Source organism: Manacus vitellinus, unplaced genomic scaffold (assembly GCF_001715985.3).
Source record: "Manacus vitellinus isolate BGI_N305 unplaced genomic scaffold, ASM171598v3 scaffold_5_pilon, whole genome shotgun sequence".
In the NCBI taxonomy this organism is placed as follows: domain Eukaryota; kingdom Metazoa; phylum Chordata; class Aves; order Passeriformes; family Pipridae; genus Manacus; species Manacus vitellinus.
This window is the reverse complement of record NW_021940682.1, coordinates 31,961,024-31,986,146: the sequence shown is the minus strand read 5'-3', so window position 1 is coordinate 31,986,146 and position 25,123 is coordinate 31,961,024. Positions and strand designations below refer to the sequence as shown.

The following is a 25,123-nucleotide window of genomic DNA, read 5'->3' as shown; positions in this document are numbered from 1 at the left end:
CACCATTTCTGACAAAATTTACCTATTAATTTCTATTTCCATTTTTATGTGTTTGAAAATTTAACATTCTTGTAATTTTTGAAAATTATTTTTCCTTTATAGGTGGAAGCTCCAAATCAAACAATTACTATTGAACAGTCTCAGTCAGATCGAAGCAAAAAAACTTTCCATCCTGTTAAGTAAGAATTTTGAGGAAATTATTCCATTTTATTTCAGTATGTGGTCGGTTTGAAATGTGAAGTAGTTGTTTCTTGAAAACTTATAGTAGCTCTAAGCCAGTTTTCTGATTTTTATCCAAATTCAATTCTGGGTACAGAGATAGGGTACAGCATATACCTGGTTGCCCTTCAGTAAGAAAAATTTTCAGCAGCTTTACAAATGTGTTAAGTATGTCTATCAAAAATGTTTATATTCAGCTAGCACACTCTTGTATGCTGCTTAGAGCTATATGGCAGATGCATTTTGAATCTTAAAAAATGTCAGTAACGTTCCTGTCCTACAGGGGCATGAGATATATTTGCACTGCTTTTAAGGGGGAATGGCTCTGCTAGAAACATTCATGCAGCATCGTCCTGGAATTCTACCATTCTTCAGCATCTTAACTCACTGGCAAAATCAATGTTTATTCTTCTGGCATAAGCGTCTTCTGTTGGAGCTGTTCTGTTCTCTATAAATAATTAAATCAGCCTTATAACACAAAGAGATAAAACAGTGTCAAGTTAGACAGGACAGTGCTGGGATAAAGGCTGCCCTATAATATTAGTGAAGCTCAACTTTGAGCTTGGGAGAAGAGCTCGATTTTCGCTCAATTATCACTATCATGACATTTTTCTTCCTTTTGCTTACTGACAAATATGTATGTAAATTGTTTCATATGTGACTGTTTGGTGGACTGTAGTTTTATCCATGCAAACTCTTTATTTGTATTATTTATCACTTAACAGGAGCAGCACCACTACGTATTTTATACTTCCAGATACACAAATTAGGTGCAGATGAGAAAAAGGACAAGGAGTAAAATCTATTAATTTTAATGTGGAAAGTCAGGTCCAATAATAAGCAAGCAGCCATTAACCTTGGCAAACAGTAAATAGCCATCATATGGAACACATACATTTATTTCATTCAAGACAAACAGACCAAGAAACACAAAACTCTTAGTAATAAGAACAGTTTGCCACTGCTAGTGCTTCATCTTATCTCCTAGATGTAGTCACTCTTTTTAATGTTTTTAGAAACCAAACTGCTTTTTTACTGGGGTTCCTCTCTTTTTTTCATTTGTCAGTTTTTCTTAGACCTGTTTTAATAAGTTTGAGGAAATCTGGCTTGAGCAGGTAGATGTCCAAATGCTTACCTCCATGATCTTGTCTCCTTTTCTATTTTAGAGTTGATCTGCCAGGGGACCAGGTGACTAAAGTAACACTGGGAAGGCTGCACTTCAGTGAAACAACAGCAAATAATATGAGAAAAAAGGGGAAACCTAATCCTGATCAGAGGTATGGCTGTAGCTAGTTGATCTGTGTGTTGGAAGTGGAAAAGAGAAGGTCTGCTTTAGAATGAAGCTAATGGTTATGAAAAATCTCAGTATTATAAAATTTTGTTTCAAATTCTGTGCTACTTGGTATCTGCTTAAAGGCCTCATTCTCTAGAGTTACAGAATTATTGAGAATAAAAGACCCCCAAACCTCATCCTCATGGTTAGAGATCGTTTCAGGAAATCATAGGCAGAATAATGGGTGACAAAGTCAGGAGGCCAAAAAATGATCATTTTCTTCTGAGGAAAGAAAGGTTTTCCTCCTTGAATCTTCATTACTTAAATTTGTCAAAATTACTGTAACTTTGTTAATTTTCAGTGATTGTGGGGATTGTAAGAGCATTATTTCTTGAGAGTGAAAAAAAACCTTTTTATTTTCTATTATAACATACACACTTTAAAAAACATTCTGACTCTCTTTTTATGTATCTATAATAACAGCTGTATTTAAAACAATTTTTTTTTCTGTGAGAAGGCATTACTTTAATTATTGTCTTCAATAAATCAATTTCAAATTAGATATTTCATGCTGGTAGTTGGACTGTATGCTGTCTCTCAGGACCAACTTTACCTACTATCTGCAAATGTCTCTGAAAAGATCATTGTGAGGGTAGGTATAAATTTATATTGCTTTCATATAAAAGTATTAACTGTTTTCCTATTCACAGGAGATTTTGAGGGGGCATGATTATTGGGTATAAAATTACCACTGACTCAAAAAGATCGAGGGAAAAAAATTAAAATTGTATGTTGTATGAGTATTTTATTTTTTAATTATCAGAGTTTAAAAATGTTAAAAGTAGAGCTATAGAAGAATTTAAAAAGAAAGCTTGTTTTGTGTTCCAATACAAAATATGTTGATTTTTCCAGATTTTTTTTTTATTTGAGGTGAAACAATTTCCTGCACTTGCCAGGAATCTGGTAAATGCTTTCATTGGCTAGAGGCTTCATTTTCAAAGGAGGATAAGGAAGAAAAATATAAGGAAAGAAGGCCAACTAGCTCTAGGCAGATTAAGACGCACAGCTGTCCCTTTCCAGTGTGCTTCCAGAGAGTCCCACCTCTTAATTTGGTGGTAGTAATATAAGTTTCAGATTAGAAACAGGAAGAATTAGTCTCTTTTCCTCATAACCATTACTTTTCAGTCCCCTGATCCACATAAAGTTTTCCTTTTAGTACTCAGCTTTAGTCTACAGTTAGACCTGGAAAAGAGAAAAAATGCAAAGCTGGGGTGTAACGGGAGCAATGGAAGATCAGGGTTAGGAGAGAGAGAAAGCACAGATCCCCAGCATGAGTGGGATTGCTAGGGGACTGCCAAGGAAGGGTGGGGGCTGCTGAAAGCTTTCAGTCCCAGCCCCTTTTTCATGTGATCAGTAACTGGTGTTAACATTTGAACTGGGCATGGTCTAGGGGTTTGGTTATTTCTAGGGTGAATATTACGCTTAGGGCTTAGAAAGCTGGGAAATGTGTAGGTGCCATGTGGTGGGCTGCAAAGGATGGAGAGGGCCTCTGGAAGATCACATTTCAGTGAACTTTTTCTTGTGGATCAGTTGAGAAGCTGCTTCTTTTTGTGTTGGCTTTTTCTAGTCCTTGGGTTATAGAGTGGAATAGGTTAAGCATTTTGTTCTAGAGTCAAGTAAGACCAAGAGCTCTAGTGTATTAAGTGGGGCTAGGAAGGGGCTCCTAAAGAAAGGTGAGGGCTGTCAAAAGCTATTAGTCCTTGCATCAGTTTTTGCAGGCCATTACTTGGCCCATCATCTCCCTAGGCTTATGATTATGGCCTGGTTTAGCATTTGGGTTTGGAGAGAGCGAAAGGGCAAATTTCCAGCATGTGGGGTGTTGCACAGGGATTTCCAAAGGAAGAAGAGGGCTTTCAGATGGTTTCAGTCCTAGCTCCTTTTTTGTCTCAGCATTCTCTTGTGCCATGAACACTCTATCTGCAGTTATGGTTAGGTTTTTGGAGGGCAATAAGGCTGAGAACTCCTTTCTGGGCAGAGTTGTGAAAGGACTTTGAAAGCAGTGTCTGGAGTTCAGCAGTTCTCTACCCTGCTGAGAAGTTTTATCATCCTGGCCATTGCTTTGGGTTCTTTTTATTTCAGGAAACTGAAACACTGTGTTTGCATCATTCCTACATATATAGTTTTTTTCCTTTTTTTTGTCCATTAATTTCCACAATACTGCTTTGATCCGAATTTCTCTTTCTGGATCTACAGTGTCACAGATATCACCTCTTTACTAATTTGAGAAAGCTGTTCCATTTTCACATTTGACTCATTCTTTTTGCCTTACAAGATAAATATTTTTAAGTAAGATTTAGAAATTTACATTTTCCTGTCATTTTTAATATTAGGTTCTTTTGAAATTTCAAGGAAGAGGGCTCCTTCAATGTGTGTGAGACAGTTTTTTAATAGGAATCCATGGAATGAGATTTTGCAAACATGGCAAAGGAAAGAGAAGGCAGAAAAGCAGGAAGATCAAGTGGCTGTGATCTGAGGTGGTGAAAATATCAACAGGAAAGCTAGAAAGAAAGAAAAGTAATTTTCCAGATGTCTGACAGGGCTTCAGTGGAGGGTAAAGTGAGTCAGCTCTGCCTTAAAGTGGCAAAGCTGTACAAATGCACTGTAAAAGAAAGCAACTCATGTTCTGGCCCTTTATACACTAAAACACAATAAAACTATCAGCTGAGTAGTGGTTGTCAGGCATATCAGATCATGCTCTGATTGTGACAAACAGTGGTGAGTTCACAGCATTATGCCTTGTAGATGGCAAAGCCTTGTGAAAGCCTCCCTTCTTTAAATGACTGCAAACTTTTTATCATGATCATACTTTTGTTCAGACTCAGATTTTAAAGCCTGAATTCAAAGTTAAAAAAAAAATCAAAACCAACCCAAAACTAATTATGGAAATCAAATGCCCTTTCTAGTTATACACATTCTGTTGTTTTATTGGTGTTCTTTGAAAGACCCCATTTCCTTAACATTAAATTTCTAATATGAGTAAATTTAGAACATTACAGGGGATTTTGTAAACCACATGTATTTAATATCTATCTCGTTTGCTATTTTCTGATTTCCAGTCTCAGCTAAATTTACTGGTAAATAAAGAATGGTTATGTGGCATAAGGTCAAAGATAAAATTTGGAAAGCTTTGGATATTGACAATTTCGCTTCAGGTGATAATAAAGTAGAATGCAAAGGAAAAAGCAATGAGGCCAATGCTGTGTGAGCAGAAACACTTAAAAGTAACTTCACTGTTTTTTAATGTTGGTGTGTTAGAAAAGCTCTTGAATACAATTTGAATATTAAAGATTTGGCATTTCGTTTTCCCTGAATTTCTAATGGAATAAGCAATAGTACATCCATGCTATACTATATCTGTAAACACAAATTTTTCTTCCAGGCATCTAATCCAGGGCAGTTTGAGAATGACAGTGATGTACTGTGGCAGCGAGGACACGTTCCAGAGACGATAGTCTATCATGGTCGAGTAGGAATTAACACAGATGCACCAGACGAAGCACTGGTTGTCTGTGGAAATGCAAAAGTTATGGGCAGAGTCATGCATCCATCTGACAGCCGAGCAAAACAGAATATCCGGGAGGTGAGGGCTGTGGAGTATTTAGGGCATTTATGTTTGCACCACAGCACATGTGTGGATCATTGTTCTGACACGTGAAGCAGATTCTTTATCCTGGGTGTGCTGAAATGCTGGCCTAAAGAAATCAGATGTACCACTGTGCTCTGTAGAACCACTGCCTATGGTCTTGGGAAGAGGCTGTGCGTGGAAGCTGGGAGTTGTCAAACTGAAGGGTAACTGGCAATACAACTACAAACAGCACTTTGATAATGGGGAGGGGGAAGATTGTCCATATTTTTCAATGTGAAGATCAGCCAAATGATTGTGTCAGGCTAGTGGCTATCTCAGTGGTGTCCTAGATGCCATTCTTAGTGTTTCAACATATAAATCTTGGTTTTGTCCAACTAGGTCGATACAAATGAGCAGTTGAGAAGAATAACACAAATGAGGCTGGTGGAATATGACTACAAACCTGAATTTGCATCTGTTATGGGAATAAAAGATACCCATGAAACAGGTATTCAGTCCGCTGTGTTCCCATTTTTCATTAGTGTCCATCCACTGTGCCATAGTGCCTTTTAACACTCCGCTATTTCATCCTCATTTCCTATGACACTGCAATTGCATGCTTTGCTGTGTATCTCTTGTGATATAAAAATGCCAAAATCAAGTATTTCTGGTAATTTTACAACTTCTGTTTCAACTTTTTAAAGATAGGAGGTTATTTTCCCATAGGTTTAATGAGAATGAAGTACGTGATTACGAACAATTTTGTTCTTATTGCAGAATAATAAAAATTCTGAAGGTTTCTGGTTTTTTTTCTGTGGAACAGAGAAAAAAAAGTGAAATCCTGGATTTTTCTACCAGAGAGAAATTCTAGATCATCTTTGGCTCTGCCTTTAACTTTTAGGATGGTCAACAGAAAGCATATAATCATACTCAATGGCAGGCCACTGTGCTTCCTGACTTAAGTTTTTGTTATCTCGTGAACAGGAATAATAGCCCAGGAAGTGAAGGAGCTTTTACCTGAAGCTGTTAGAGAAGTTGGAGATGTTGCTTGTGATGATGGAGAAAAAATAGAAAACTTCCTCATGGTTGACAAGGTATGGTCTTGAAGAAAAAAACTTGATTACAATACTATATAAACACACAATAAAAGAGAAAAGGAAAAAACCCAAGTTTTCTGAATAAAAGTGGAGAGCGATTTCATAGCATTAGTTCAACAGGTGGGACTCCAAAATATTTTTTTGTGTTTAAGTGTTTCAGTTAATAAAGCGTTCCAGAAGTGAGCATTCTTCTTCCAGAAGAATGATGGCATTCTATTTGTTATATAAAAACTTCCATACTCTAATCCTGATATAACCTCTACATAGCAAATACAAATGCTACCTCTGTGTGCACGTTTTTTTGGCAATCTGAAGTCCTTATTATAGCTTCAAAATCATATACTATGAAATGTTTATGGCACGCAAAGCAATTACCATGCTCATAGGTTGGAAACAATGCCTTAGTCACACAGGACTGCAGACAGTGCTTGTCCAGAACAGAGCGGCCCCTCTGTTGAGTGCTGGTTCACTGCAGGCCAAGGACCACTTCCCAGCTTTTCCCCACTTACAGCTGATAGTGAGAAGAGGGAAGTTTTAAAAATTGGTAACCTTATCTTGTCTGGATGATATCATGAACACAATCCTGCATTAATTGTCATAATGCATTCTTTCATTATTCTCTAGAAAACACAAGTTTACACCACCAAACTTGGAGAAAATACCTATTAAAAATTTTGTATTTCACTAGTCTTCTTTTGACAGTCTATAAATAAATTAAATTCATAGCTTAAAGCTTCTAGGTTGTATTCCATATAAAAGAAGCATGAATAAGATAACCTTGAATAAAGTTGTGGAAAGAGCACTTTCCGGAGATACTATTGAAAAGGAGACTTAGAAAATTGCTGAATTTGGTCAAGGTTCCAACAATTTCTAGATGGTCAGAGAAGAGCAGTGCTGTCAGATCATGACACTAAGTTAATTTTGCTCTTTAGCCCTTCCTGTTACACTGTGTGACAGCTGCAGCATCATTTGCAGTTTTAAACCCCCGCAAAATTGCTTTGGGGTACTCAGTTTGTTTTTTTTTCTGACAAAATATTAGGTTGGATAATTGAGCTTTTGATTTATATCTCTTTTTTTCTGAAATATCACACAAAATATCATCTCAAACAGTGCCTCACAGCGCTGCTGTTTGGGCCTATCATGTTCCCTTTCTCCTCTGTACCTTGGGTCTCTAGATAATGCTTGCCAGGATGTCTTCCAGGGATGTGACCTAGCAAATGAAGAGAGCCTACTTTCTACTTCACACCTGCAGAGTGTTATTCTGCTGTGTATGTGGCCCAAGCAGGAATGGGTTGTTACAGCAGTGGCTTATTTGCTGCTTAGCATTTTCTTGACTACTTGTCCAGAGCTGGAATTACTTGACAAACACTTCAGTGTTTTATTATGGTTCGGTCCTCTTTCTCCTGACACCTGTGGCACAGCATGTGAATGTCAATTCTGTGACCTTTGGGGTGACAGGGGCAGGAGAGATCTGTGTCTAACACTTTAAGAGGTATATTGAATTCAGAGATTTGGAACATCTGTTGTCCAGGTTGAACATCTGATTTAAATTTCCGGAGCTCCGAACTCCAGAATAGCTGAACACCTTGAGTAGCAAATGGATAGTGCCCCATATCTTTGCTTTCAGTTTGACAGGTGATGAGGCCTTGAACTTTATTATCTTGTATTCCAGGTTTAGTTCCAGATAAGCGGGATATTGGCTACTGTTGTTGTGTCTCTTTGTCAGTCACCTGTCTGGAGCTGTTGAACTCTGTAAAATTATTTGATTGCATTGCACATTGGTAGCAGGCTCTGCTGCTTTCTAGAGAAATGTCTCAACTGTGTGAAATTTGCTATTTTGAGACAATGTTTTCTTTTCTTCTCAGTCTTGCTGTGCTCAGTACTTTGTCACCAGTGAGGCAGTAAAACTCTAATCAGTCCTTTTTCTCCCCAAGAAAGTATTGCTTCATTGTACCATATGAGCTATTTTCTCAGCTAGTTGAGGCCACCTAGAAGTGATTCATGCATGGTTTGAAGAGAATGGAAAGGGCAGCTTCTGCATATCATTGATATGAGGACAAGTGACCATATAAATGATTTCACAGTTCTAGGCACAAAAGATTATTTTGAAATCACTTTTTAGTTTAACAGGCTGTTAGTCTTCTGGCAGTAGGGAAGTTTGCAACTTACCACTTATAACTGTGTTCTGATTCTGCTTGTACAAAATACTGTCTGGTTTTGTGGAATGCAGTCACCTTTAAAAAAAGGTGTGTGTGGCATTTGCAACGTGAAAGGCAAAACTGCTTTTGCCATTCTTCTGCATAACTTGACTGGACTGGAACACTTAGTAACATTAGCTGCACTAATAGCTTCATCCAAGGTTTAATGGCATCAGTCTGGTTGTGTATTTGTATAAGAAAGCCATTCTTTCAAACACAGCAGAGAAAGTACGCTGCTACCATGCTCTTATAGTGGGTCAGTACCCATTTTTGTATCAGAAATGGATAAAATATTAACTGTGTGGATGATTGTACTGAGGGCTTCTCTAGCAGCAGATTGATATCTAGATGATAAGCAGGGGTAGGAGAACAGAACGGTCTTTTTGGGTAAAATATTCAGGAGCGGGTAAAATATTTTACTTTTTGGGTAAAATATTCAGAAGGTATTTGAACTGTGTTGCAGAGCTAATTGTGATAATAAAACTTACAGGACTCCTGTAGGAGACTGGAGTGGCTTAAGGGGAGAGCAAAATATTATGCCATCACGTCTTGAGCTCTGTTTTGGTTTTTTCCCTTCTCATTGATCCCTGTGTGATTAGCATTATGCATACAACATGGATAGAAACTCTGGCTTGTCTGATCCTACTTAATACCTGTAGGTAGATGGTTGGATGTACATTTTACTAGGGGATTCTGAAATCTTTGTTCAGCTGCAGCACTGAAAATCAAATAGCAGATGCCTGTTGTGACAGTGTCAAAGTTTAAAAGTCAACACAGTGTGAAGGTATAATATAGCTTAAATTCTTAGTCTAAAAAGCCCTTTATATTCTTCAAATTTTTTTGCAAGTTCTCATTTTCAATTTACTGCCAATTGAACATCTGGAAAAAGAGTTTTATAGTGCATCCCATTTACAGTGAGAACTTGTGTTTGCATTTTAAGTATTCAGTGTGTCCTTACATATGTGAATTCTGTACTCATTTCTGCTTGTTATATCTGATTGATGAATATACTCTGTCTACTTTTGTCATTGTTTTGTTTCTTAGGATCAGATCTTTATGGAGAATGTTGGTGCTGTAAAGCAACTTTGTAAAGTAACGAACAATCTTGAAGTCAGAATAGAAGAACTGGAACAGTGGAACAGGAAACTGGCCAGGCTGAAACGGATGAGCAGCTTAAAATCAACAGTCAGTGAAGAGAGCAAAGTCAGGTACCTCTGTCTAGGATGTTCTCTGATAGCTGTCACACAAATTGGTAAAGTGATCTCTGTGATAGAAGTGAAAACCAATTTTGCTTGACAGTGGAGTTCATCTCATTTCCAACATTTAAGTTGTGCAACCCCCCCGAATTTCTCATATTTTTTTAACTCACTGACAAAATTAATATTCGAAACAGCTGTTAAATTGCAGTAATTTTTGTAATTGCTGCAGTTGCATAAAGCAAGGGTAGACTATATCCAGTTACAGGTCTGGATATGGAAATTGCTTCTAAGACAAATCTGCAGAGCTTCTGCTAGAAAGAAACTTCATTAGTGCTTTAGTGGAAATGATGAGCATTTCCTGTTTCTAAGCTATTTCCCCAACTTTTCTTTGAAATCAAATGTAGCATTTAATAGCATTCACCTGAATGAGTTAACTAGAGACCTTTGTGCTTGAAAATGTCTGATGACACTTCTGCCTTTCTCTTTGTAAATGTTAAAATTGCAAAAGCAAGTGACATTAACACTCTGTTGAAAATGTCTTATTTTCATTTATTAGTTGCTGATGGATTTGAATGTTAAACAGATCTTGTCTCTTACAGCAGGTATAGTCGAGCTACTAGTTTTTTACCATCAAAAAAATCAGTCCCGCTAAAATCCAGCAAGGTGAGTGAAATTAAATATACAAAATATGTTTATTAGAAAGTAAGTGCTGAAATATTGGTGAAAGCTTTCATATTTGTAAATATAATCAAATTCTTTATCCAGGATTATTTAGTGTCATGCTAGAAGCTTAAAAATTAACTGTACTGAGATAGATATTATGAATGAGACACTTCTTGTCTATACATAGTCTGTGTGAGAGTAGATCCGTGCTGCATAATGGTGTGAAGGAGGAGGGAGACCAACAGGACAGGAATGTTCAGCCTGTAGTTGTGCTTATATGGTGTAGTGCAGCCTTACATAGAAGTGCTCAGTTTGATTTGGAATTCTGCACAGTGATGCTGATTCTTCCTCAGCTTTCATCCTTGAGTGTTTTTTTCACTGTGGTTTGCAGTTATCAGCTCCTGTTTTGTACTGGATAACGATGTCTTTCAGGTGGTTAAGACCCCGCTAAGATGATATTGCTATTGCTGAATTACTTCCTCTTGCTCATATGGTATAGAAGCACAACACCCCTTTTCACAGGGATTGGCTGAGTTAGGAAATATATGTTGACCTTTTAAAAGACAATCTTCCTAGTCTGCCAAGTCCTGTTCTTTAAGATGAACCAATGCTCATTTGGCACTTGCTTTTGCCAGTGCCAAAGAGCAAGAGAAAATAATAGGTCAAATATTCTTTGTTACATAATGACAGTCAAATGCTTCATCATCTAAGATCATCTTACTTGTTTGTAAAGTGCCTTTCTTCTCTATTTACACCAGCCCTGATTTAACATGGTCTGAATACACACTGAAAGCTGCTGAGCTTTTACTTTTGGCCACTGCTTACTGAGTTCTTAATTTGATTCTGAAATTCTTCAAGAGTATGAAAAATGGCAGGAAGAATGGATAAGGAGCTGTCATTTTTAACTATCTTTCTTCCTTTGTAATGTTTGTGTCCCCACACTATCAACAGTTCACAGTGCACTCACAGTCTCAGGCAGCCTTTCATTACTGAAGTTTTTCTCCTTAGATGAGTACCACTCTATAAGGACGACTTGTATGTTCCTATGAAAGAAAGAAAGGTGACTTAAAGTCAGACTAGTGTAGTATTTCTTAATCTACTAGTAGTAGCTTAGTTGTGTGCCACTTAAATTAAGCAAACTATTTTTTTTTCTAGGTTTGTTTGTCAAAGACCAAAGAATCTTGCTCCATGAAGATTTTCCGGGTGACTATTGTAGCTTTGATTGCTATTATGGCACTATGGTAACAATTATTTATCAACAAGTTGACTTGTTTCTCCCTTCCCCTTTCTACTTATCAGAAAGAAGATAGCACTTCTTTTTCTTCTTTTCACCCTTCCTGCTCAAAGAACACAATGTATTAAAATTAACAGTGAATATGCCTGGTGATATTGGAGAGTTGAAATAATTTTGTAAAAGTGAAATATGCATTAGTTGCATATGCAGCTAATCTCTGTCCATGTCACACTGTGTGGTGCACCTTGAATGCGCATCAAAAGGGAAAGTGGACATTTGGACAAGGTGCTGCCAAGGTATTATTCATATTATGTTACATAAGAGATGGATGTAAATCTACAGAATAATTCTCTTTCTACAGTGCTTTGACAATATGGAGCCTATATTTACTTAGCATTCATGACAGACGTTTTGAAAAACATCCGGTTTACAGGCAAGTAATTAAATTAGCATTAGTGAATTCGAATTAGTAGAATTAGTAATAGGTTGTGGACCAATTTGTTTTGGTCCTCAACTCTGATGTCCATTTCTTAATGAATTATTTTTCTTCATCTGCAGTACCTCAAGTTCTGTTTTACTCTCCTCCACCCCTACAACAGGTACTGTGTCTCTACTGGTCTGCATACACGTAACAGACTTTCAATTCCTGTGCTGTTATAAAATGTCAATAGACACACAGCATTTTTGATAATCTTTTTTTTTTTTTTTTGCTTTAGCGTTTCAGATGGAAAGCACAATTCCTCAGAGCACACAGCCCATCAGCAGGATCCCTGAAGTGAACTTCTGTGACATTTTGCCTTGTGACAAGGTCTATTGTTGTCCAATTCATCAACCAAAAGTCAAATCTCTAAGTTATGAAAAAAGCAATGCAAAGGAGAAACGTAAGTTGAAAAATTAATTTCTGTTATTTACAATTTTAGTAGAAACTGTATGGAGAGTGTGGGGGAAGGGGCAAGAATCTTTAAAGGTAGTTAGCTTCCTACAAAAGAGCCTAGTCCAGAGGATTTTAAAAATCCTGATATAACTAATCATCACTGCAGTCAATATGTTTTTGAATAATCTGGCCTGGTTACCTTTAAGATTTGGGGTCCTAAAATGTTTTGTCAGGTGTCACTGTTCTTCCTGGCCATTTATAGTAAATGATTTCATGTGAACTGGAAAGTCACTAATCCCTTTAATTAACCTTTGGCTACAGTTAGACAGGAGTAGATTGAGGGTAGTAGAGAGTGAATTAACAGATGTTAAATAAAATACTTAATTGTATCACAGTATGATGATATCTTTTCTGTGGGCAGAGACAGAATTCCAACTACCTGAAAACATAAAAGTTACAATTAAAACTCTGATTGTTCATGCAGGGTTTTTGAGTGGCATTATTTGAAGGCAGAGCTCTATAAAATAAAATACTTTTACTGAAATAAATTCTCTTTCAGCTATTGTCTGCCAGATGTTATATGTGTAATGTGTGAGAAGGTGCCATTTTCAACTTTTATAATATTTATAAGAAAGAGTTAATGCATAGAGGTATGCATAAGTTGTTGGAATCTGTGTTCCTCTATGCCAGTCCTTAAAATTGTCAATGTCTGGAAGCGTATGTTAGTATTACTAGACCAGTAATTGTACTCTTCCTTTCTTGGCCTTGGGAACAATTTCTTGCACCACAGTTGACAAACTGAGGTGAAATTGGGGATGGATGCAGTTCAGCTTCTGAAGTTAAAATGTCTGCCAGAGCTGGCATTACCAATTGCTGTGACACTTAGTATGAACTGTTGCAGTGGGACTCACCCACTGGCCATTCAGCAGACAAGCTGCATGTAAGTGGTCCTTGTGATTCTTGTGATTAGTGCTGCAGTAAGCCTGTGGCAGATACATCTCAATACAGTGCTTTCAAGAGCTCATACCTGAGTAATTTGTATTGCTCTGAAGCCTGAAAGTGTTGATTAATCAAAAAGACATTAATCTCATTTATAAGTGAGGGAATTGTAGATGGATGAAAATGAAATATGAAAACCTTCTGTCCCTAGCTGACTGCTTTTGGTATTAGGTGGAAAAAGAAGATAAGAATAAACACAAAGCATTACCTTCTCAAGGTCTTATGTTCCAAATAGCATTAAGTGTGGATCAAAGAGCGAAAAATCAGCACAGTACACAAGCAACTGAAAGATTTCAGTTCTGCATGAGTTTAATGAAGCTGAATGTATCCCCAGATGGAAGGTAACAATGTCAATATGAAATCCAAACAGAGGGAAAACCAACAATCTGTTTAATGTAGCTGCAGCCAAGATAAATGAAAAGGAAAATGTTTTCAACACAAAAAGCCAAGAGTTAAATATGGGGAATAAGCAAGATAAACACTGGATATTTTAGAAGCATCTGATTAGTCTGATTTGTGGAAAGGTAAAACTATTTTAAATTACAGTTGAATTAAATACTACTTTAGGAGTTCACATTTAACAGACCTTTTGCTGTTCTACAATGTGATAGCTGCATTCTGTAGTTGCAGACTGCTAGTGAGTGCATCCATTGTAGCTCCTAATCCCTTGTATCTCAGATTTCTTAAGAAGGCTGTTTAGGAAAGTTCATGTAGAAATAAAAGCATTCATAAGCAAGACAAAATTTATCAAACAAAAAATCAGCATATCCTTATGTAGTCTAGCTTAATGTGACCTTTCTCCCCTACACATTATTTGTTTTGACTAGTTTCTCTTGAAGATTTAGGCTTTCAAACTCCCCTTGATTTCAGTGGAACTAAGGAGTGTGAACACCCTGCAGCATTTGGGCCTTTTCTGCCCTCTACTTCCATGCCATTAGTGCTCATTGCTCTCCCCTTAAAGTTAAGTGTCACCAATAACCAGGGGCTGTCCTTACCTTCTCTTACAGTGTTGTTTCTCCCCAGTGTCTTTTCTGTCACAATTAAAGGTTGCTGAGGGCTCCTCTTGGATTTTGATCAACCTCATGCATTCACATTTATTCATAGTAAGGTACCACCACCACAAGAAAACATCAGCAGATTTTTTCCATACTGCTTATAGAATATTACCACTCACATGAATTAAAACCAGAAAGTGTTTGAGGGGAAAAAAATGGATATCATGTTTAATGGATGAGTTTATCTCAAGCTTATTTGAAGATAATTACATTCTTGTATGCTTTTACTTTTATATTTGTTATTGAATTGGATCCTCACACCCCACACAGGCCTTTGAGAAAGTCCTCAGAGTTACTGTATGTGAAAGAGTGGAAGTTTACCACAATTTATTGAAGGCTGCTGTGGTGCATTTTGGTGGTTCTTGGTGATCTCAGTTGGCACCTTGCACTCCAGATTTAGATTGCTTCAGCTTAAAGGAAGCAATGAAATGGTGATTTTATGACGAGTGAAAACTCAAGTAAAAATAAAGTTCTATACTGGTTACTGACTCAGTATAATAGTTGAAATCTTAGTGAAGTAAATCCGTCTTTATCCTGGTTTTTGTACAAAATTCTGCTGCCCGCTTAATGCTTTCTTCCATCATCTGCAAAAGAATCACAGTTTTAAGAGTTTAGTAATTCAGAGTATTTAATAAATATTCCCACCAACACTTGCATGGCTGAAATATTTTATCTAGAAGGAGCAATATTTTTCCTTTACGAGGGGATATAGGTTTTCCTACCGAGTAGTTCTCTGCTAATGAAAATGCAAAATGACAGCGTTTAATGCATTGCTAGCATATCTAGACTATTAAGAGAAATCAGAAGAAAATGGAGGAGGAATGAGAGAATGAACAGGCTTTTTCTGTATCTGCCTCAAGGCTCATTGTACATGTAAAAGTGATTGTTCAGTAGCTATTTTTCCAAGTGTGTGGAACAGTATAATGAAATGGGACAGCAGGCAACTACTAAATGCAGCAGTAACCACCAAAACTTGCAGAACCAGAAGATCTGTACGATGAGCTGGTAAATAGAAAATGGATTCAAGGAATAACTGGCAGCAGTGACAAAATCATAACAAGACACAAAACAGATTAAAATCCCGAAGATGATTTTGTGTTACATTGTTTCTGGGCCCTTGGATTCCAGTTGTTAATATTTTTCCATGCTTTTGGTCACCTACAGCATGAGAAAAGTCTGGATTTTCTTATTTCCCAATACTGAAATGGAAACCAAATCTGGCATGAATAAGAAAACAGTAAAGTCAATCCAGCTGTCTTGTTTCTGTCTCAGTAATAATGCATTCTGATCCTTCTTTCTGTAAAATAAATTTTTATATAATGAAACAGAAATTTTTGTTCTAAACAGCCATTGTGAAATCAGAATGTTTCCTTTGGAAAACAGGAGAATGGAGTATTTTGGTATTTGAGAAATGGTATTTGATGAAACATGTTAGTTTAGGCAAGATCAACATTTCCAAGTGCCATCTTATTGGCTACATGTCTCTGAACAGATTCTTGACTGGCAGTTAGTGTAAAAGCATAGGAATGGCATTGAACCATTTCCATGCGCTTGAAGGGCTTTTTGCCTTCCCCAGGTTGTACTTTGTGATGATTATTCAGAAGACCTTTAAAGTTCACTTTTCTAGAGAAGTTTTGAGAAAATTAATAGAATAACAATTAAAAAAAATCATCAGCTTATATTACCCAGACTAGTTCAATGTTTGAAGTTACAGAGGTGACATCAATGAACATGGTAATTGTGTTGTCAGAGCTGTTTATCAGTTTATTTAATTTGTTTAGGCATCTCTCTCCGAAGTACTGGGTCAGTCCTCCATATCTTAACATCTCATTCAAAAACCTTAGTTGTTCTACCAGTTGTTGTATCAGTTCATGTTTGTGTGCCAGATGCCTGTTATTACTAATGCAATTTTCTCACTGATAAAAAAGATGTGGCTTTGTGATCAGATTTGTGCTGAAGTACCTGACTGCATACTGACTTTCACTTTGTCTCTCTATTATAAAAATTGGTGATGTTCTGTGTGTGTGATGAAATCTTTTCTCTGCGACTATTTTTTGGAAATGTTTTAGATATCTTGTCGATTTTGAAAGCTTGTATCTTGTTATCTGCAAACTTATTTTGACTGTATATATCTTCTGAATAGAGGGGCTTGGTATTTTAAAGATTTCTCTTGTGGTTATGCATACCTTTATCTAAGAGATAATTAACAAAACATCTTCTGGTGTTGTATTCATACTTTGCTGTTACAACTGTGCAAGGCTAATTTGGGAGATGTTTGTACATACCTCCTTTCACAGGAAACAAAAGTGGCATACTACCTGAACAAGATCCAGTCAAAAAACGTAACGGAAGACCTGATCTTGGAAATGACTGTAAGTCTTATATTTAAAGTAAATGCAGTAAAAATGTATACTTGTATAACTTTCAAGAGCTACTTTTAGGCTTGAAATTCTGCTTCTGGAATTTAGAGGAGTTTTATTTATAACTGATCATTATAGAGAATTAGCACTTGGGAAGCTGTTCCCTGGGAACCACAGGAAACCTGTGATTCACTGTAATTTTCAGTTTATTCTTATGTCTTCATTTGGTTTTTATAGACATTCTGACTGCCCTCTCTAGAGGGTTGGCTTGGCTTCAGACACAATAAAATGATAAGTGACATTTCTTTGACAGGGGCTAAAAAGTTACAAGGTGCTCAACTGTGCTAACCCTTTAACAGCAAAATGCTTAAGGATATGAGTGTGATATTTGTGTGCATGAAATGCATAATACAGTGTAAAGGAAGTGTTTGGAGTTTGGCTCATCTCACTTAAGGGATTAAAGTGTCAGCTACTGAAAGGGGCGATCTCTGCCTTAGGATCCTGACACTGCCTTCCTCAGAGGAGATGAAATGAAGTTCCTAGACACAAGACTTTCAGCTTGATTTCAGGCTCCTCTTTTAGTGACTTTGCACTGCTGTCAGTGCCAATCTGGGCTGAAAATATTGATTCTTTTATGTAAAAATGAGTATCTGCTAATTACATATGTTATAACAGCATGCTCTGGCATTCATTCAGTATGAGCAGGAGTATGCCTTATGTCTTTTCTGTTTATCTGTATCCTCCATTTTAAGGATTGGGTTTTTTTTAATAAATATTTGATTAAAGATTAGGCAATATTTGAATTGAGAAGACATCTATACACTAGCATGCACTTAAAGCAGGTTGCTACCCAGGGCCATATGAGGAACAGAAGAAAGGTGTGCCCCAGTGGGATGATCTGGGAAAAATCATTCCCCTTCTAATTTTTTTTACATGGGTACACACTTCAGAAAAAGTCCTCTGAGGCATCACTATGATACATGTTGTAATAAGATGTTGTGTCATAGGGGAATGCTCTTCTGTGCTAGTTCTTTGAGATGAATATGTTCGATTTCCCTTTGTCACTTAAGCATATGTGTGGATTTTTGCATGCTGCAAGTTAAGTATATACTACCACACAAATGTTTTATAATCAGAGAATAGGTCAGCCTAATCATCAAGTTTGTCTGCAAAGTAGGGAATGATTGCTGTAGAACAGAGGAACAGAAACACAAAACTAGTGTGCACAGTGTGATGTGAAGAACAGGCTTGGCCCTGCTAAACCTGGTCCTCCTTGTGCTTTCTGCACCCTATTGCAAGACTTGGTGAAGGGTCTGGAGGGGAAGCCTTACAAGGAGTGGCTGAGGTCACTTTGTTTGTTCAGCCTAGAGAAGAGGATACTGAGGGGAGACCTCCTAGTGGTCTACAGCTTCCTCACAATGGGAAGTGGAGAGGCAGGCACTGATCTCTTTGCTCCGGTGACCAGAGATAGGACTTGAGGGAGTAGCTTGAAGCTGTGTCAGGAGAGGTTTATGCTAGATACTAGGAAAAGGTTCTTCACCCAGAGGGTGGTCAGGCAGTGGAACGGGCTCCCCAGAGAAGTGATCATGACACCAAGGCTCACAGAGTTCAAGAAGAATTTGGACAGCACTCTCAGACACATGGTGTCCTGTGCATGGCTTAGAGTTGGACTCTGTGATTCTTGTGGGTCACTTCCTGCTCAGGATTTTCTATAATTCTAGGATTTAAAATACCAGCAGCTTGATGCTATAGGCTATAACTGGAGTGCAGTGATCTGCTGATGACTCCCACTCTCCCTCCACACCTGGGCCTTCCCCAAACCACTGGCATGTCAGCCTAGTTCCACTCAAAGGGATAAAACCTGTTCAGCCCCTTCTGTTTAAGGGCCCTCCAAAATTCAAACTGAAATGGGCTGGCTTAGAGATCTGAGATGCTTCAGGTTTAACTGTGGACATTCACCGATTGGATGCCATAGATGTATTCAGAAGAAACAAGCCCTTCAGGATGCAGCTCACTGCAGCGATTCCTGGGCCAGATGTGAAAGCAGAAGCTGTGCCCCTGTGTTAGCAAGAACATTGGTACTTGCTGCCTAACTCTCTGCAGGGCTAATCTGCCTTGGCAAAAAACAGTATCATTGTGGCTATACTCTTCACCTATATGTAGCATATTACAAAGTTCTTGAAAAAGCAAAAGTTTTTGCAAGTTCAAGCCAACATTTTATGAAGCAATTATAATATTCATTAAAGTTGGGTAGTCTTCTTGCACATAGGAATAGAAACAAGTTTTTTTCCATTCCATATTGTTTCTCTCAACAAAGATAATGTTTTTCAAAGTAATGATTACTTGCATGAGCATGGTTTCTAGTACATTAAAATGAATATTGACACATCTGTGTTCTACTTGGGCTGCCATCAAAATTGCCTTCAATGTCTGCCCAAAAGAAAATGGTACAATCTTAGGTTCCCAGGATATTTTTCCTTGCAAACTGAGCAAGAATCTTATCTCCCCTATAATGGCAGAATGACGGTAATCAATCACAGGCTTTTAAATGAGTCCTAATTTAGACCTGCAGCAAGTCCTGTAGCAGCAATCAAGAGGGTAGATGCCACCGTATTAACTGCAGTTTTATTATGCTCTTATCTAAGATTTCTTGAAATTATTTATTGAAATAATCAAGAATAAACCATTATTGTTAATATTTTTAGGGATTGATACAACAATCAGTTCCATACAGATTTTGGAAACTCAGCAAAGGATTGACAATCGCTATTGCAGTAAAAATCTGCAGTGCAGGTAGGTAAATTGTTTTATTATGCTGTGGTGGAATAAAATACCATTAATGTGGCATAGTTACTTTGCTGGCTCCTGCTCACAGTTGCTTACTCTAGCATGCAGGAGTCTTTGCTATCTTTTTGTGTTTTTTTTTTTCTGTTTAAATTTAAATGCAAATCCTAAGTGTATTAATGCAACCTTTTTTAGCTCTGGAAATTACAGCTTTGTTATTCCTGTTAACAAATACACACCCATGGATGTAGAAATCTCACTGGAAATAAAGTAAGTACAATTAAAGACAACACATACAAAAAGCAACAGTAGTTCCTCATTTGATAGAAATTCTTGCCTGATGTTTATTGTGACACAAATTTGTCCTTTTCAGAGGAGTGGGATAAATCTATGCACAACTAAGTTCTTAATGTAGATGTCTGGGTAGATCCCTTGCTGTAGCATAGGCCCAATACCATTCTCAGCCCAATGACAATTTCACCCATTGTTACAAATATTAAAATCCAGAAGTCTTAAAGTTTTTTCCTAATAATCATTTGAGCAGACGTGTATGCATATATTGGCAGGATTGTGGCCTTTGGCCTAGGGATTTGGGGTTTTTTTTTTGGTGTAGAGAAATATTATTAGGCACATACATCATTACCTCCAGAGAGTACCTTTTTTGGGCCTGTTGTACCAAGCCCTGTAAAAGGGGATTCTTGTGCAGGAACATGTGGTAACACATAAAATTGTGACTTACTGCAGGAACAAGTAGCAGACTTAATCCTCTCAGCAGGTATTTTCTCCTCAAAAGCCCAAATCCACTGGGTTCTCCCAAAAGTAACAAGTCCTTTCTTTTGGAGTTCTCTGAGAAAAGCCAGTGATAGCCAGAACAGCTGCCATACAATCTCCTTGACACTTCATGACTTCTGTCTTTCCAAGGAATGGCTTGTCCAGTCTTTTGATCTTGAATGTTATCCTTGCAAACATCTGCCTTTTTCAGATAAGAGGAAATATAACAGTACTCCTGAAGCATCTGCTTGTTTTCTACAGCTGAAGATTTGCCTTTTAAATGTATGCCATTATAAACTAATGGTACAGCCCTCCCATGTAGGGATTAATACATCATACTCAGAGTTTCACTGAGTATAAATTTATTTTGAATATTGGTTTGTGGTTTGGGGGAACTGATTTTATTTTTAATAAAATAATTTTTATCCTTATTTTTCTCTGTTTCTTGAAGCACCACAGAGCCATTAATTATATTTCTCTGCAAAGTCACATTTGGAAATTATTGCTCCCATTATTCTTCAAGCCAAAACAGTAGGAAGGATTTCCTAGAAACCACACAGGTAAGATTTCTGCAGCAATACTCTGGCTTGTGGGGATCATTTTTATAAAATTAATGGCTGCAAAATTCTGGTCTTGGTTAAGGTAGTAGATATCCAGTGGTGCTTTGAGTCTGTCAGTCATAGCTGGCTTTGGCATGGCCATAATGACATGAAATCTTTTTGTTGGAGTCACTTTTCTACTGACTTTTATTAAAATCTATCCAGCGTTTCTCTGGAAGGAGAGTTTTTAGTCTCCTTCAGCCTAAGTCACCACTATAACTCATTATAACTCCAGAGGTATTTAAAAAATGGGAATAACTTACCACTCAGAACTTTAGGAGACAGAGTCCTCCAAACTCTCATCTAATTTAGGTTTCCGTTATTATCTTATGGGTAATGAATTCCACTTTTAAAGTCTTCAATTTACTGGAAACAATGGTAGTATTCCCCTCTATTTCTGTGTGAACACGAGTTTACCAATAAATCCCTCTAGGGAAAACTCTTCATTTTAAAAGCAAGAGTTTACATGTCATTCTCTGGATTGCTTCAATGGGAATAAAGCCTGTTAAAACATGTTAGCTTTTACCAGTAAAAAAAAAATATTTAGTGACCAGCTCTTGCAAACTTTTGAGCATCTCCAGTAAATTGATGAAGGCTTTAAACTCTCTTCAATTCCCTGGAAATACAAGACTCTTTCAAGGTCCCCATTTGTCAGTGTTTGCTTGGGAATGTTTATTCTGGCTAAAACACTAGGAAAGGCATAAGCAAGGATAATAGCATTTCTGAACACATTGTAAGAGAAACATCCCTGAATTTGGAAGTAATTTCTGAGTCTTCTTTAGCTTTCTGATCTATGGTGCCATATATAATATACTCTTAATTGATTTAAAATATTTTTTGGTGCTTTGTCAAATTAGAGCAGTTGAGATACCTCCAATCTTCAGCTGATGTTCTGATCAGCTTTTCATATACCCTTGCAAAAAGTTACAGGCTTCTCTGCAACTGTGGCAAAACCATCAGAAAACCAAAATTTTCCATTTTGACCAAGTTTGCTGTAATTCCAACAGAACCGAAATTAAGTCAGACATAGAGAGTTTTGCCATGCATAAATGTCCTTGAAGCTAAGTGACAAAACTGGTCAAAGAGATTTCCTGTGTCAACCTGAAATCCACTTCAAAAGACTGAAGCTAACAAATCTCCAGCAGTGAGCATTCAGATTTGACGTGGCTCAGACTAGAAATGCTGCCTAGTTGAAGAGGTTTCTTTCAAGAGGATTTTCATAGGGATTGGAAGGCTTATTCCCTACCAAAAGGCAGGACAGCAGTCATTTGGACTCAGCAGTCTCATGTAAGTTTTATCATATGAACATATGATCTCCAGCAGAGAGGATGTGTCAGAAAGTGAAGGGAGGAGAGAAAGATGAAGGAGTTGAGACACTAGAAACTGATGAAATAGAAGTTACCATGGATCATTAGGTTAAGGAGAGCTGAGGATTGAATTTTTTTAATTCAATGTATCATAAACATTTCAGATACAAAATATATTGTTTAATTTGTACATGGCAGAACCCTGTAATGAAAGACAGCATGAAGCCTTGCCTGTATCTGTTTTTGAAATACTGAGTGAAGACACTACCTATATCTTTAGAATTTATAGAGGAACTTTCCTGTTTCTGAGGACTACTAAAGTTGCTATTCCAAAATCAGCAGAACTGCCACTTGTTGCTGTTACAACTTGAAGCTCTCAGACCACCTGGTAAATCAGGAACAATCCCTATTTATTTTGGGATTTGCTTAGAAAACAAATGAGGGAGTTCAGTTATTCAGAGCCAGCTGAGTGCCAGTGGGAATTAGATGCCTGTCAGTTCCTGTGCAGAGGTGATCAGAGCAAACCCACATTTGCAGGGTTTGAAGTCAGCACTTGCTCTTTAAATACTTTGACTATAGCTACCAAGGCTTGTTATCATAATTACTTGGCACTGCATTTGTCAATGAAATGTTTCCAGAGCCTAACCTTCTCTCCAGTTTCTCAGGAAATAAGGTTATCTAATCTCTCTCTCATTTATCTTCTAGGGGCGTCACCATATTTGGTCTCTCCCTGTAGCTAAGTTGTATGACAGCGCATACTATTTCCGTGTAGCTGTACCGGTAAGCCTTTTCAAATGGCAACACAGCAAAAGACAAATAGCATTTCAACTGAAAGAATATCTTATATGAATCTCCTTCATTTTTCTTCTGCAGGGTTTTGCTGGCTGCTCAACAGACTCTTATTTTGCTGGAATATTTTTTACTGATTACTACTTCTACTTTTATCGGCAGTGTAACTAAAATGTTTCCAAACATTCTGTTCTTTGGGGAAAAGATGAGGAAATTCTTGATATGAAAAAAAGACTTGTGAATGACCCTGGATATTTTTTTAAACCTCTTGCTGAGTTGTATGGCATTTTCTTGTTTGTTTCACTTTTAAATAATAAAAGAAAAAGTAGAAAAATAAAGCGTTTGGCAACAACCACAGCTCTGCATTTCCAGGAACAGTGTCTAAAAGGATATGAGGCAATGGGGTACATGATGTGTAAATAAAATAATCCTATTGATCATACTGAAGTTATATGATATTGTACATATAGCAGACATATAGACACAAGAACAAATGGGTAGGAGCTCTGCTCAGCTAGAATACACTCCAGTTGTCACAAGATGGGAAGATGATAAAATGTTGGTTGCAGTCAGGAGACTGCTGCTGTCCTACAGGCATATGCCTTCTTTTAGTAGCTGCCCTTTTGTATGTATATAAATCTATTTCTTTTTCACTAACAAAACCAAAACCAACCAAAACTCTGAAAGAGAAACGTAGCACTGTGCAAATGCCCTCGAAATAAGTGTTGTAAGTTAGGGAACAACAGGTCAATTCAGTGGTCTGTGTGTTTCCATTTCAGAAAGCAGACCCATCATTACTGTCACAGTTGTGTGATTTAATGATGCTACTGCTGTTTGAATGAGGTATGTTTCAGCTGTTTCAGCTACATTTTTTCCCCCTGAAACTGTACAGCAGGAATGAACTATTTATTCTTCAATTCAGGTTATTTTTTTTCTTGATGTTTGTGATTTGTGTTAGTGTGATCAAAGAATAGAAATTTTGAAAAGAATAATGGCTTGTCTGCATAGCTTTCTAAGTTGCATATGGATACATGCTTGCATGGGAAAAGCCTTTCTGTTTATATTTAGGAAACACATTTGTAAGGAAAAGCTATTTGAATGAAATTTCACGTTGCTCAAAAGGAAATCAGATGTAATAATCAAGTACAGTATAAATAGTGTTGTGGGGTATGTTTAGATCAATCCTTCATTTTGTATAGATTAGAGAAAGTAAATATAATGGGGAGACTACAGGCTTTTAAAGATCTTTAATGTAAAAGTTACATTTGAACAACTGTTTTCTGACTGAAATTATTTAGCAGTGAAAGGGAAACATTAGGAAGAAAAATTCTTGTCTAAAAAAGTCTTTGTAAACACCAGTGTGTCTTATTTGTATATTTATTGTCTGACAGTGTGATGAGAGAGTTTAATTTGTTTCTGTGCCTTCATTTGGCATTTCTTTTGTCACTATTTTGGGATTTCCTTTAAGGATATCCTTCTCACTGATTTTTTTTTAGATGTATGTGCTTCAGTTGGGGTTAATTGCAATGTCTGGCTTTTTTTTCCTTAAATGACTCACTAGTTTGATCTTAAACACGAGATTTTTGTGTGTGTGTGTGTTTTGGTTTTATTTTTTTCCTGGGAGGTGTTTATGGGATAAACCACATGTTCTGTAATATCCCATTTTGAACAAAAATTGTACCTTTGTAGATCCACCTCGTTTTCATCACTGTTCTGGATTGTAATACTCTTTCCAGTGGCACAGAGCACTGCAGCAGGAGAATATAAGCTCCAAGTGCTTCCTGTCATCAAAAAGCTTTCTGCAGTTAAGAGTTTGGATGAGATGCATGTGGGATAGCAACTATTTTCTTTGTTAAAGAAGCAAAGGCAGGGATAGAACAGGGCAATCTAGTACCATGTGATCTGGGTCTCAACCATGCTGCACATACCAAGAACATGATGTGGCAATTCATATTTTTACTTGACTGTAACACAAATTATCTCACCTTGCTTTCACTAAGTTTGATCTAGAGGTGACAGCGCCATTTTAAGTAAGAGCCTGAGATCACTTCAAAGGCTAGTGCACTAAGCAAGGAGG

The 25,123-nt window shown here is 37.2% G+C and overlaps 1 protein-coding gene across 1 annotated transcript in view; it reads left to right on the top strand.

Moving 5' to 3' along the window:
• MYRFL (myelin regulatory factor like) overlaps positions 1 to 23,324 on the top strand; it is a 39,440-nt gene extending 16,116 nt beyond the window's left edge. The window contains exons 8-25 of the mRNA XM_018080256.1: positions 103 to 179; positions 1,386 to 1,496; positions 2,054 to 2,144; positions 4,932 to 5,132; positions 5,517 to 5,625; positions 6,102 to 6,211; positions 9,457 to 9,620; positions 10,211 to 10,274; positions 11,430 to 11,515; positions 11,870 to 11,941; positions 12,067 to 12,107; positions 12,225 to 12,389; positions 16,734 to 16,808; positions 19,502 to 19,589; positions 19,776 to 19,850; positions 20,803 to 20,911; positions 22,963 to 23,037; positions 23,131 to 23,324. Coding sequence (XP_017935745.1) covers positions 103 to 179; positions 1,386 to 1,496; positions 2,054 to 2,144; positions 4,932 to 5,132; positions 5,517 to 5,625; positions 6,102 to 6,211; positions 9,457 to 9,620; positions 10,211 to 10,274; positions 11,430 to 11,515; positions 11,870 to 11,941; positions 12,067 to 12,107; positions 12,225 to 12,389; positions 16,734 to 16,808; positions 19,502 to 19,589; positions 19,776 to 19,850; positions 20,803 to 20,911; positions 22,963 to 23,037; positions 23,131 to 23,217 — 1,800 coding nt within the window. The 3' untranslated portion in view covers positions 23,218 to 23,324. The remainder of the gene's footprint in view (positions 1 to 102; positions 180 to 1,385; positions 1,497 to 2,053; positions 2,145 to 4,931; positions 5,133 to 5,516; positions 5,626 to 6,101; positions 6,212 to 9,456; positions 9,621 to 10,210; positions 10,275 to 11,429; positions 11,516 to 11,869; positions 11,942 to 12,066; positions 12,108 to 12,224; positions 12,390 to 16,733; positions 16,809 to 19,501; positions 19,590 to 19,775; positions 19,851 to 20,802; positions 20,912 to 22,962; positions 23,038 to 23,130) is intronic.
• Positions 23,325 to 25,123: the final 1,799 nt, after the last annotated feature.